The sequence below is a fragment of the Diadema antillarum genome, unplaced genomic scaffold (assembly GCF_040938485.1).
Source record: "Diadema antillarum isolate AM-2024a unplaced genomic scaffold, OU_Dant_1.0 scf00000104, whole genome shotgun sequence".
Classification (NCBI taxonomy): Eukaryota; Metazoa; Echinodermata; class Echinoidea; order Diadematoida; family Diadematidae; genus Diadema; species Diadema antillarum.
In genome coordinates this window covers 213058-225452 of record NW_027270993.1, presented here as the reverse complement: position 1 = coordinate 225452, position 12395 = coordinate 213058, and the positions used below count along the sequence as shown (strand labels likewise).

Sequence of the window (12395 nt, the reverse complement as noted above, 5' to 3'; positions counted from 1 at the left end):
TTGCATATCCCGCTCAAATGCACTAATCCGCTTAAACTGATCGATAAATCGCCTAATCCCGCGGTACAATGAAAGCTTTTCTCGCGCTTTTGTTCCTTTTACATACAGCTTGCATTCTATGTGGTGATTGACTATCAAGCGGTGTTCCCAACTAAATTTGCATGTAAATTCTAAGTTTCTCTCACGGTTTCATGTGCAAAAGTCATGCCTTTACAGTAATGTAGCAACTGGCCATTAAAAAAATAGATAGAAATAGATTTGTCATACAATCTATATCAAAGCAAAGCTTGGCATTCCTCTTCAACTTTGCTCACTGTTATGTCCAGCTTAACAGAAATTTGTAGAAGTTACATAGATTGGAAAAACAGAATTGTTTCTCGAAGCATGACTACTTTCGTGTCTCAGAATAACGTGGCACACAGGGGGTTTCCACCATGGCATATAAAGAGTTAATTAATCATTAGTCAGAATGATATATATTCACAGCTCTCATATATTCTCTGTTCTTTATAAATGACCTTTGACAGAGTGCCGCTGTGCTGAATCCTCCATCTGTCTGAGGCAGACTGGGGAGTGTTTCTGCCCTGCCAACAGGACTGGTCCTCTCTGTGACACACCCCTTGACACCCCACCCTCATGCACCCCTACCTGTCACCAGAATGCTGTGTGTCGACCAGACAACATCTGTCAGTGTCTGCCTCAGTACCACGGAGATGGCTACTCTTGTATTGGTAGGTCTTGCAAAGTCAGAATATTGACCTTGTACTACTTAATCTCTTATGACCCATATCCTTCAATAGAGTTCAAACAGCATAATCTTCGTGCTCTGTGGGGAATAATGGATTACAGAAATCCCACTAAAACATGACAGTAAGTCTGCTGAAACAAATTTCGTTTCATGCATACATTTGTGACTGATGACAGATGGGAAACAGGTTTCATTTTTGCAAAACTTGAGACAGAACCTGGGCCCTCTGATCAGGCTTTGTAGTTTCACAGATACACAAAGATGAATTCAGTTTGGCACTATTATGTTTCTAGTCACATTATTAGCACTATATGCTGTCTGAGGTGATTGAATGTGATCCCCCAGGCCATCTCCACACACCATGCAGCTCCATTATCTTTCGGTACGATCTTTATGCCCTCTATAATCTAACAAATCCTTTATTCTGTCATGATTCATCTTTCTTAGGCACCAATCAATGTTTCCATGACAATGGTGGCTGCAGTGTCCATGCTACCTGCTCCCATGATGCCTCATCATTGGATGCCACCTGTAAGTGCCATGATGGTTACTATGGTGATGGCACTGTGTGTCTTCCTGTCAACCTGTGCATGGAGAACAATGGAGGCTGCCATCCCAATGCATCCTGTCGATTTCATGGTGCTGTGAGTCAAACCGAGTTAAACAATAAAATCTCTAAATTTCATTCTTGCAGGACAAGCCATATTTCACTTCATTATTACTTGGACTTTCATGCCCATGGTTTTAGAAACACAACTTTTATGTTAATTTTGAAGTGTAGCATCTCATTAAAATTGTGTGAGATTAAGAAGTTTATTTCAGTATAGTGATTTACTTTCATGCATCAAATCAGAGAAAATTAGCAAAGTTTCTGGCATTGTCTTTCAACACTGACAAGCTCAAGTTCAACTTGCTTTGCAGAGGACCTTGTTGTGTTGCCTCTCCGTAGAAAACAGAGTAGTTGCTGAGATGTTGTGTTTGTAGAGTCATATTTGAGTCAGCAATCATAGGATAGCAAACAATCATTTTTAAAACGATTTTTCAACCCTTTTTTGACTGATATTAGGGATTCACTGCCTGCTTTATGTAATATGAATGTCACAGCATTCAAAACTGAGTTGAAAGCTTAAAATAATGCTTTGAAATACTAGTACACAATAAACCTTTTGATGTTGCAAAATCAGATCATACCATCTTATCGTTGAACTGAATGTGTGATAGTTTAACTTGCTTCTGTTTTTCTTCATTCTTCCTGTCTATGCTCTGTTCTTTGGTTTACGGAGCTAGAACTCTAGGAGCTGCTGGTGTAAGCCACCCTACTCAGGGAATGGGTTTGAGTGTCATCTTCCTACCACAAGTTGTCTCTCCAATAATGGAGGCTGCTCACCCAATGCCATCTGTCTGGAGGGAGCCAATGGGGGTGCGTGAGTCCTTCCCATACCCTCCACGATGGTCTCATCTGTCCTCTTCTTCATGATGGTATCATCGCCATCTGATAAACACCTCAGGCAGACCTCCCAAACTTTCTGACTGAAAAGTAGGGATGATTTGGCTCAAAAGTTGGAAAAGAAGAGCAATCCCATAGGAGTGTATAATAAAATTATCAAAAAAATAGAAACTCCTATTGAAACAAGAGCTGGGAATGGTCAAAATTCAGATTCTTCCCTGGGTTGGGAAGTCTGCCTCAGGGATTAACTCAAAAGTTTTGTCATGAATTATACATGTGTTGCCCCACTGCACATTCATGAGATCAAACTACTCTGTGTGGTAGTGCACATTTCACCCCCCCCCCCCCCCCAAAAAAAAGGGGGGGCATATAAAATGAGAAACATTTTCATTTCATTTACAACAATGATTTAGGAACAGTTGTGTTGTTATAGTAATGACAAGTCAGAATGTTTCATGAAATATACTGAAGTCTGACAAATAAATGTCTTAACTCATTTGACTTTTTTTAGGTTTCAGGCGATGCCAGTGTCTAGATGGATATGTTGGAGATGGAGTGATATGTAATGGCAACCTATTTGACACAATCAGTAGCACCCCAGACTTCTTCCAGTTTAGTCAGGTGAGGTTTGGCTGCGTGTGTTTTTCAAAGACCATATATCATAATTTCATACTGCCCCATCAGGCATGCTACCACAGTCTTCAGCCACAATATAATTGACCTGACCTTCCTTTGTGTTTGTTGTTGTTTCATCTAACTGCGTTACATCTACCATGATCTAAGGACACTTGTAGAAGTATTCCATCATGATCTTTTGCGGTGTGATATAAATCCAGTGGTTTCATTATGTCAAAAAACATAATACTTTTGTGGCTTTACGGATATTAAATTGACTGTATGTGCAACAGAAATATCACAGATCAAATAGTTTGCAAGATTACCCGTACAGTAATAATTACTGGTAGATGTATGCCCTGGATTAAAGTGTGTAGCATGCTGCAAGAAATTGTCACAACACACAGCACTGTTTAACTGGTACTTCTGCATGGCTTTAATTTGCACTGTTCTCACGGATGAGATACTGTATACGCCATATGTTTTGCGAGTGGTTAAATTCGCGATCATGAAGTCCTGCACTGAATGGAGAAGTGTACAGGCGTATGTCACATTCACATTGGGATCAGAGTCAACATTTTCGTGTGTCTTTAATTTCGCGAATAGTACCTGACTCACAAAATTTGCGAAAATAAAAACTTCACGAAATATTCGGCATATACAGTACATATCTTGTGCTCATGAGAAAAGTCTTTACTCCACAGATACTCTGTGGAAAACCCTCCATTGCTAAATTTCTGTCTCTTTCTTCAGGTCCTTGCACAGTTTTCAGATCTCTGTACCAATCGCAGGGACTTGGTCCAGGACCTTAGGAATGGTGATGATCCTGTGACAGTTTTCATTCCTCACATTTCTGAAAATGGCACCCAACTGGTAACCTAGCTCTTATTGTCTTCTCTCTCGAATATCACTACAAACAATCAACAACTATTGATCTTTTTTGTTCTTTTCTGTCTTAACCCTAACTAGGCCGGGGGAGGGGGGGGCCTCCGAGGCCCCCCCCCTCCACGTTTCGCGCGATGTATCGCTATCGCGAGAAGCTATCGCCGCGACTTTTCATGACTTTTTTCTTTTGAGTCTCCCGCATCTTTTGACACCAAATTTGCGATGCCCGGGTGTGCGGTTCCAAAGTTGCGCATAAATATGCACATGCATGTCAGACCAAAAATTGCTCAAAAATGTGAATTTGTGTACAATTTCAATGCAAACTGTGTTTACAGGCAAATTTCATAAAAGCATGATTATTTGGGGGGTTTATTGATTAAAATCAATTAATAATGCATTTTCTTGCTCGGAACAATGTCACGGACAAATTTCATCGAAAAAACAATGAAAAACATAAAGTCGAAAAAACAGAGAAATACATAAGAAATTCACAAAACAATAAAATACTTAGGAAATTTTTTCTGATTGTGCAATTTTTTCTCTTACATTTGCTAAGGACACTATAAAGAATATTTACACCAAAAATGTGCCTGTTTTGAGCTTTATTGAGTGATTTATACCAAATTGTCTGATTTCATGCATCATTATGCATAAATTAGCATAATTTAGTGTAAATGATAATTTTTGAAAAAATTAACTTCATGGTGCTTTAGATTACATCATAGGCAATGCGTGTGCCAATTTTTGTCGCGATCGCGCGGTCGACGGTTGAGAACCGGAGGGGGGGCCTGGGAGGCCCCCCCCGGCTCTATCATCTACCTAAATAGCCCGGCCTAGTTAGGGTTAAATGTTCTTCTCAAAATGACACTAGGGAAAGGTTGAAGATAACAGTGGACCCTTTTTTTCTGCCCAGAACATATTTTTTCTTCAGTGAAATAATGACTTTGCATAGCCAAGGCACAACAAAAAGCATACCCTAGGCTTTTTTCAACTAATCTGTTCATATACAAGGTGTAATCACAGTTTCAGAGAAGATAAGTCTTTTGTTTGAAGGGTATGATATGCTCTCAATAGAAAATCACCATAAACCAACACTAGCACTAACTGTATGACTTACTAAACTGATTAAAAGCATCTATACATGATGGTAAGACAAAAATTGAAGACATGAGAAAATGACTAGAATCACTATAGTGGTAGTCATGTACACTAAGAAAAATCACTGCATGGGTATCTAGAGTTTGACCAACATACACACTTGAGAAATTGATTTTTTCAAAGTGGAATGGCAGATATTCTGAGATAACTGATGGAGAGATGAAATAGTATTACAAACAGTGTTGTGGTCTTGATAAAGCCTCTTGTAGTCTGTGTGATGATCGTCCCTACATTGGCATCCTAAGATGAAAACTTGTCATTTTTCTCGGCCCAGACCTTCTACCCATCCCAGGTGCAGTTCCACATTGTGCATGACCGGTGGAGCCGGGAGGACCTCCTGACCACGCCCAGGCTGGAGACGATGCATGGGATAGGGCTACGAGTGCAGCAGATTGAGAGCCACGATCATCAGGTAATCTTGTTGATTGATTCATTCATTTCAATTTGTCCCTCTCCAGTGGAATGTGATAATTATCTGTGAACGGTTGAAGCATCTCTGATAGATCTCTGTATGCAATCCTGAAGGGAGAGAAAACTGCTCAACTTGTTGCACGTCAATGGCAAAATTTTGTTCACAGATGACGCAAATAATTTCTAGATTTTAGAGAAGAAATTATGGATTTTCACATCAGAAACTCGAGTATCTTCTATGTTGGCTATGGCAAAGGAGACCATATAATACACTATACCATTCAGCACTTGTTTATTAATGCATGTCATTATTAAAGTCAACTACATGTGATATTATTGACAGTGTTTGAAAAGAATGCATGGAACCAACTGTCTATTTCACTCTATTTTTTCTCTTTTTTTTTTACAGTAAACTTATAAACTTTTACACTTCATTTATAACTGCATAATAGTTTTCCTCAGCCTGTGTGAGAAAGAAGTAAGGCAAATATAAAGTGCTGTTTAGAATTTTCATCTCTCTTTAACGTTACAGAATGAATCAAAGAGAAAGAAAGTGATGTATGCTAAGCACGCTGAATAACCTAATTTAGTATCATTACTGACAATTCTGTGCTGGCAAAGACTGATATCATAGTTGATAATGGCATGCTGTTACTTTGCACATACTACAGATCACATTGACAGTAGAGGGGGTAAGGATTTTGACCTTTGACATCCCAGCCACTAACGGACTCATTCACATCATTGAGCAGCCGCTGCCCATCTCGGCCAAGATGTGCTCCAGCGAGACAGTTTCAACGGTAACGCTCAAAAGAGTGTCACAGTAATGTCTTCATATGTGACTAGTTATACGGATACAGTGCACTCCCGTTATAACAAACACGGTTATAACGAAATTCCGGTTGCAACGAAATAAAAATCCAGGTCGCAAAATTATTGGCACTATGTTTTTGTATTGTTCATTTGTTCGGTTATAACGAAATTTCGATATAACAAAAGAAATCTGCTGGTCCTGAGGACTTCGTTATAACGGGAGTGCACTGTATTGGCTCCAAACATGTCTGCCATGATTGATGCAGTTCATAGGCAATCTAGGTGAGGAGAGATTCTTTTACTTAGCAGTCACTGCACTGGTGGCATAATTTGTTTTGGGGAAAAACAGAGAAAACTGAAAATAAAAGTTTGAAACCAGTTGTAGACATAGACATGTTGCAGTTGGATATCTTACTTTCTTTCTTTTTTTTCATAGCAAAAATATATCAGTCTTAATGTATATTTACTGGTTTCCACAATGTCTTGTATGCTGTAATATATGATGGTAGGGGACATTGGGAAATAGTATCTGCCTTGAAATAAAATTCCCAAGTAAAGTACTTGCTTAAAGTACTTGCTATCTATCTAAACATGAAAATATTCAAATGAACGCAAGTTCATGCCTCTGAGAATTAGTCTGACATGAATAGCTGTTGTTTCATGACAAAGTTTACTCTTGTTTCTCTTGACAATGGCAGCCAATCACTTCAAATATTTCCGCGAGTCACATATTTGCGGGAATTGCCATTCCTGTTGCTCTCCTTGCCTTTGTGGCCATCGTGGTGCTGTACTGGCTTCGGGGGAAGAGAATACGAGAGTTGACTGCCATCACAACCGGTACAGCAATGCCTCAACCTCCTCAAGTAAGCTCCATGACAAGTATTTCCCTCCAAGCAATGTTTTCGGCACTGACAAGTTTTTGGCTTGATACGATCCAACTCATTTCGTGCTACCTCTGCCTTTGAGTTCAAGGTAGTTATGTTGACTACGCTATCAAGGCAGACCTAAACATCCTCCGAGGGAAATAAAAAAGAGAACTAGTGAATGAAAATACAGCTTAATTAGAATCTTATTACTCATTTCCAGAGAGCTAGATTCTTTTTGTGACTGAGGCTCTTTTTCTGTCATTACTTGTCATTTCACCTACTAAATCTCATAATGGTAAAATTTCTGATTATTTCAGATACAGTTTTCAAATATTTTGGTAGCTTTGCTATGAAAAAGAATAAATCAATATTTTTTTTTTACTTGTTTCATAGTGATAATTCTCTCACAATTAAAGTGAGTGAAAGATAGAGTGATAGCTGAGTCATAGGTTAAAATAGTCATATGAGTCATATGTTGATGAGTCATGAGTTACAATGGTCATTCATGATTGTGAAACTCTGTAGAATGGCAGCCATCCAGCAGCAATAACACTGGCTCCAATGGAAACTTTACAGCCACCTTGTTCTCCATCATCGACTGAACATCAAGAAGAAGTTCGCTACACAGAGGTGAGACATGAGTGATAGTGACCGTTTTATGGCAGAAGCACTATTTTCAATACAATGTGGAATTCTGCTACACTAATATACTAAATGCCTCTTGCAGAGATTCCAACAGTTACTTTTTAGCTCACCTGAGCCAAAGGCTCAAGTGAGCTAATGCGATCGCCCTTCGTCCGTCGTGCGTCGTGCGTCGTGCGTCGTCCGTCGTCCGTCGTCCGTCGTCCGTCGTGCGTCGTGCGTAAACTTTTTACATTTTCATCTTCTTCTTGAAAACCCCATGACCGATTTTCATCAAACTTGGCAGGTAGCATCCCTAGGGGGTTAGGAACTCAATTTGTTAAAATGGGCACCATGCCCCACCCAGGGGGCCCCCAGGGGGGCCCAAACCCCCCAAAATTAAGGAATCTGTAAAAATCTTCTTCTCTAGAACCAGAAGTGATAGAGCTAAGTTAATACTATGAGTTAGTACATTGATGACTGTAGTTTCAAGTTTGTTCATGGCAGAATCAGGGGTGCCCCCCTTGGGACCCAGGGGAGGGGGGTGGGGAAGGGTTCTAATGGGGCCTAAATTGTACATTTTCATCTTCTTCTTGAGAACTCCATGACCCATTTTCACCAAACTTGGCAGGTAGCATCCCTAGGGGGTTGGGAACTCCATTTGTTAAAATGGGCACCATGACCCACCCAGGGGGCCCCCATGGGGCCCAAACCCCCCAAAATTAAGGAATCCGCAAAAATCTTCTTCTCTAGAACCAGAAGTGATAGAGCTAGGTTAATACTATGAGTTAGCACATTGATGACTGTAGTTTCAAGTTTGTTCATGGCAGAATCAAGGGTGCCCCCCCTTGGGACATTTTTATCTTCTTCTTGAGAACCCCATGACCCATTTTCACCAAACTTGGCAGGTAGCATCCCTAGGGGGTTAGGATCTCAATTTGTTAAAATGGGCACCATGCCCCGCCCAGGGGGCCCCCAGGGGGCCCAAACCCCCCAAATGAAGGAATCTTTAAAAATCTTCTCTAGAATCAGAAGTTATAGAGCTGAGATAATACTATGAGTGAGTACATTAATGACTGTAGTTTCAAGTTTGTTCATAGGAGATCCAGGGGTGCCCCTCTTGGGGGTAGGGGGGGGGGGTGGTTGGAAGGGTCCAAATGGGGGCCTGAATTGTACATTTTCATCTTCTTCCTGAAAACCTCATGATGGATTTTTGTCAAACTTGGCAGGTAGCATCCCTAGGTGGTCAGAATCTCAATTTATCAAACTGGGCACCATGCCCCACCCAGAGGGCCCCAGGGGGCTCCAATTCCCCCAAATTAAGGAATCTTGAAAAAATTGGGCCCTTATTGTACATTTTCATCTTCCACTTGAGAATGCCTCGTCAAATTTTGGTAGAGCTGTGAATAATTTAGATTAGTGACTGCGTGAAAGGTGAACTTGCGATACTCAGGTGAGCGCTAGACCCGCGGGTCTCTTGTTTTGCAGTACAGTGTACTCCCGTTAAAGCGAACAAAGTCATAACAAAATTCAGGTTACAACGAAGTGAAAATTCAGACTGCAACATTATCTTCTCTCTGTTTGGTTGTCCGTTTGTTCGGTTATAACAAAATTCAATATAACAAAAGAAAACTGCCGGTCCCATGGACTTCGTTTTAACAGGAGTCCACTGTATCATGTATGTTATGGGATTTTTTTCTTTGCCAAAAATACTGCAGGTTTCATGGAAAATACTGTTTACCCAAATAAATATGCTGCAGGAAAGGTAAAAATAGTGTTTTCCCACCAAAAATATGCCTCTTCAGCCCTCAAACTACTGCAGTGCTGTTTGCATCCCAGCTCTTGATGTATTAGATTACACATGGTATGCAAAACTTAATAATGATGTCATCAAAACAAACTGTGGAATAGTAATGCCAGCTCACGATTGTTATGCAACACCTCACTTCATCAAATTACACATCATGCCTTGGTGCTTGAAAAGTTTTTATCTGACATTTTCTGACTTGCTATAGACTTGCTGGTATTCTACACACCAGGGGGGTGTTTCATAAAGCTGTTCGTAAAGTTACGAACATCTTACGAGCGACTGGTAATCAGTTCTTGTGCTGAATTATGGAAATTCTGATAAGTATAGCACAACAGAACTGATCACCAGTCGCTCGAAAGTTGTTCGTAACTTTGAGAACAGCTTTATGAAACAGGGCCCTCGTAAATCTTTAAACAATATAGCATGCAAACATGTTTAGGACTGAATGAGATAAAAACAAGAATGTGTTTCCGTTCTGTTTTGCTACTCCTTAGTTTGATCAGCTGATGTTAGGAGAAGCGAGAGAAGAGACCGTGAGAAATGGAGAAACAATAATGTGAGAACCCGCGCTTGTGTGACCCAACATTGAACAGTCTTCAGAACGGACCAGTGTATGATGTATGATGATGCAATCTGTGATAATTAGTGTGTAAAAGCTCTGTTCATTTTCATTAGTGTTACCTTCTTAGCATGTGCATAAGTGGCTTTATTTCTTTATTGTTATCAAGTAGTGAATATAAGTACAATGTAGTCCATTTTTTTTTCTTGTACCCGAGAATTGTGCAAAACATGGATATGGGGCTAAGAAATGTGGATAAGCCTTTCCTATGGGGTTGAATATAATATAGTACCAGTGATTGAATAAAAGATATTAACTAAATCACAGTATTATACAAGGGTCAATACTTATCGTTTCTAAATGGTTACTGGTACCTCTCTGTAAATCGGCTTTGGTTTTAATAGAAGCACACTGTTGTTCTGATAGTTTCAGCATGAAGCTGATGTACCTCTGAGTAAAAAATATGCATGTATTGTCTTAAATGTATCTTGTTCAACAAATTGTCTTGCATGTGTGCTGTATATATGTGTCTTACTGAGCAATAACTGAACAATTTATAACAGAGTATACATAATAGGTAATAGAGCTCTTTCAGAGAGATACCTGTCAGGTTGCTCAAACAATTGTTTGTGAGATGTGCGCTGCTGATTTGAAAAAGTGAAGAAAATAAAGTGAAAATATTCATCATATTTTCCCTCACAGGTTGTACACAATTATTATGAAAAGATGAAATACGTCACATCTCAGCTGCAACAGCAGGTCCTGGCCTATATGTGTTTATGTGCATGTGTGCTTGCATCATAACTGAAATACCAATTAAAGGACAAGTTCACCTTCATAAACATAAGGATTGAGAAAATGCAGCAATATTAGTAGAACACATCAGTGAAAGTTTGAGGAAAATTGGACAATCGATGCAAAAGTTATGAATTTTTAAAATTTTTGTGTTGGAACTGCTGGACGAGGAGACTACTACAGCTTGTGATGTCATATGAGTACAACAGTATAAAGAAAATGCAAAGAAAATTCAACATATTTTCATTTTTTTCGCATAATAAAAGAGCATTTGACTTGCCTCTTTCTAAAGGTAGGGGGAATAATATTACCCATGACATATGTCGGTAACGAGTCAAGGGAATGTGTACTTTTTTCAAAAGATGAAATTTTGTGAAATTCTCTTTTTATTTTCCTTATATTGTTGTACGCATGTGACATCGTGCACTGCAGTAGTCTTCTCATCCAGCGGTTACTGCACAAACACTTCAAAAATTCATAACTTTTGAACGGATTGTCCGATTTTCCTCAGACTTTCAATGATGTGTTCTACTAATATTGCTACATTTTCTCAATCCTTATGTTTATGAAGGTGAACTTGTCCTTATGGCTGATGGAAATGTAAATACATGTAGATTGCTTCATGAGCCCAGTAAAATGTCTCACTTGTTTAGCAGATGGCTAGGTTAGGTAAGTATGGTAGGATGGTGAGGTAGGATAGTGAGGTGAGGCAAGAGTACATTGAACTCTCCACACACTCCTTGGGACCATGAAAATCCAAATGTTATATTGAAATTTTGTTACACGAGTGTTCTTTATATCAAGAGTTCACTCTATTTGTATGCATACATGACCGTACGCCTCTGTTGAACTTTGAAAAGTGTGAGGAAGAAAAATCTGTAAAATATAGTACATAGTCGGAAGTGGATGTCATTATACAAAACAACTGTTACATGTACATGTACAACAAATCACTAATACATCAAAGTAATTTTTTCTTTGTATTTTATGTGCCATAACACCATTATCTAATAGGTTCCAAGGAGTTTGATATATCACATATCTCTCTTATGTCATAAGGAGCTATCCTAAGATTTTTGTGCATACAACGTTGTATGTCATAAGGAGGTATCTTAAGATTTTTGTGCATACAACGTTGTATGTCTTTGATGTTAGTATGGTATTAACTCTATTTTGAAAATTCTTCAAGATCAGTGAGACAAGCTAAGCTACAATGTGTTCATGTTCTGTGAGAATTCCATTGGTTATTATTTTCTACACATGCCTTTTCATTTTTGTGCAATATTTTTGTTGCAATGTTGGCTCAAACTTGCCTTGGTAAATAAAACTTAAAAGTACTTGCAGTGCACTCCCATTATAACGAACACGGTTACAACAAAATTCCGGTTACAACGAAGTAAAATTCAGGCCGCAGCATTATCCACTCTAGGTATTTTCATTGTTTATTTGTTTGGTTATAACAAAATTTCGATATAGTAAAAGAAAACTGCCGGTCCCGAGGACTTCGTTATAACAGGAGTCCACTGTACTGGTATACATGTCTTTGTACTTAATAGGGTTTCTGTTTAGTTGTTGTTGTTGGCTTTTTGGTTCTCTTTGTTCTGTTGTTCTTTCAAGTACCCATGACATAATATGTGTGATATGAAGGTCATGGAGGTCATTATGTA

The 12395-nt window shown here is 39.1% G+C and overlaps 1 protein-coding gene across 1 annotated transcript in view; it reads left to right on the top strand.

Annotated features, from left to right (window-relative positions):
• Window positions 1-10003, top strand: part of LOC139719121 (stabilin-2-like) — a 41588-nt gene extending 31585 nt beyond the window's left edge. The window contains exons 30-39 of the mRNA XM_071630553.1: window positions 528-731; window positions 1196-1392; window positions 2036-2168; window positions 2707-2816; window positions 3564-3683; window positions 5128-5265; window positions 5936-6064; window positions 6776-6940; window positions 7469-7573; window positions 9869-10003. Coding sequence (XP_071486654.1) covers window positions 528-731; window positions 1196-1392; window positions 2036-2168; window positions 2707-2816; window positions 3564-3683; window positions 5128-5265; window positions 5936-6064; window positions 6776-6940; window positions 7469-7573; window positions 9869-9934 — 1367 coding nt within the window. The 3' untranslated portion in view covers window positions 9935-10003. The remainder of the gene's footprint in view (window positions 1-527; window positions 732-1195; window positions 1393-2035; window positions 2169-2706; window positions 2817-3563; window positions 3684-5127; window positions 5266-5935; window positions 6065-6775; window positions 6941-7468; window positions 7574-9868) is intronic.
• Window positions 10004-12395: the final 2392 nt, after the last annotated feature.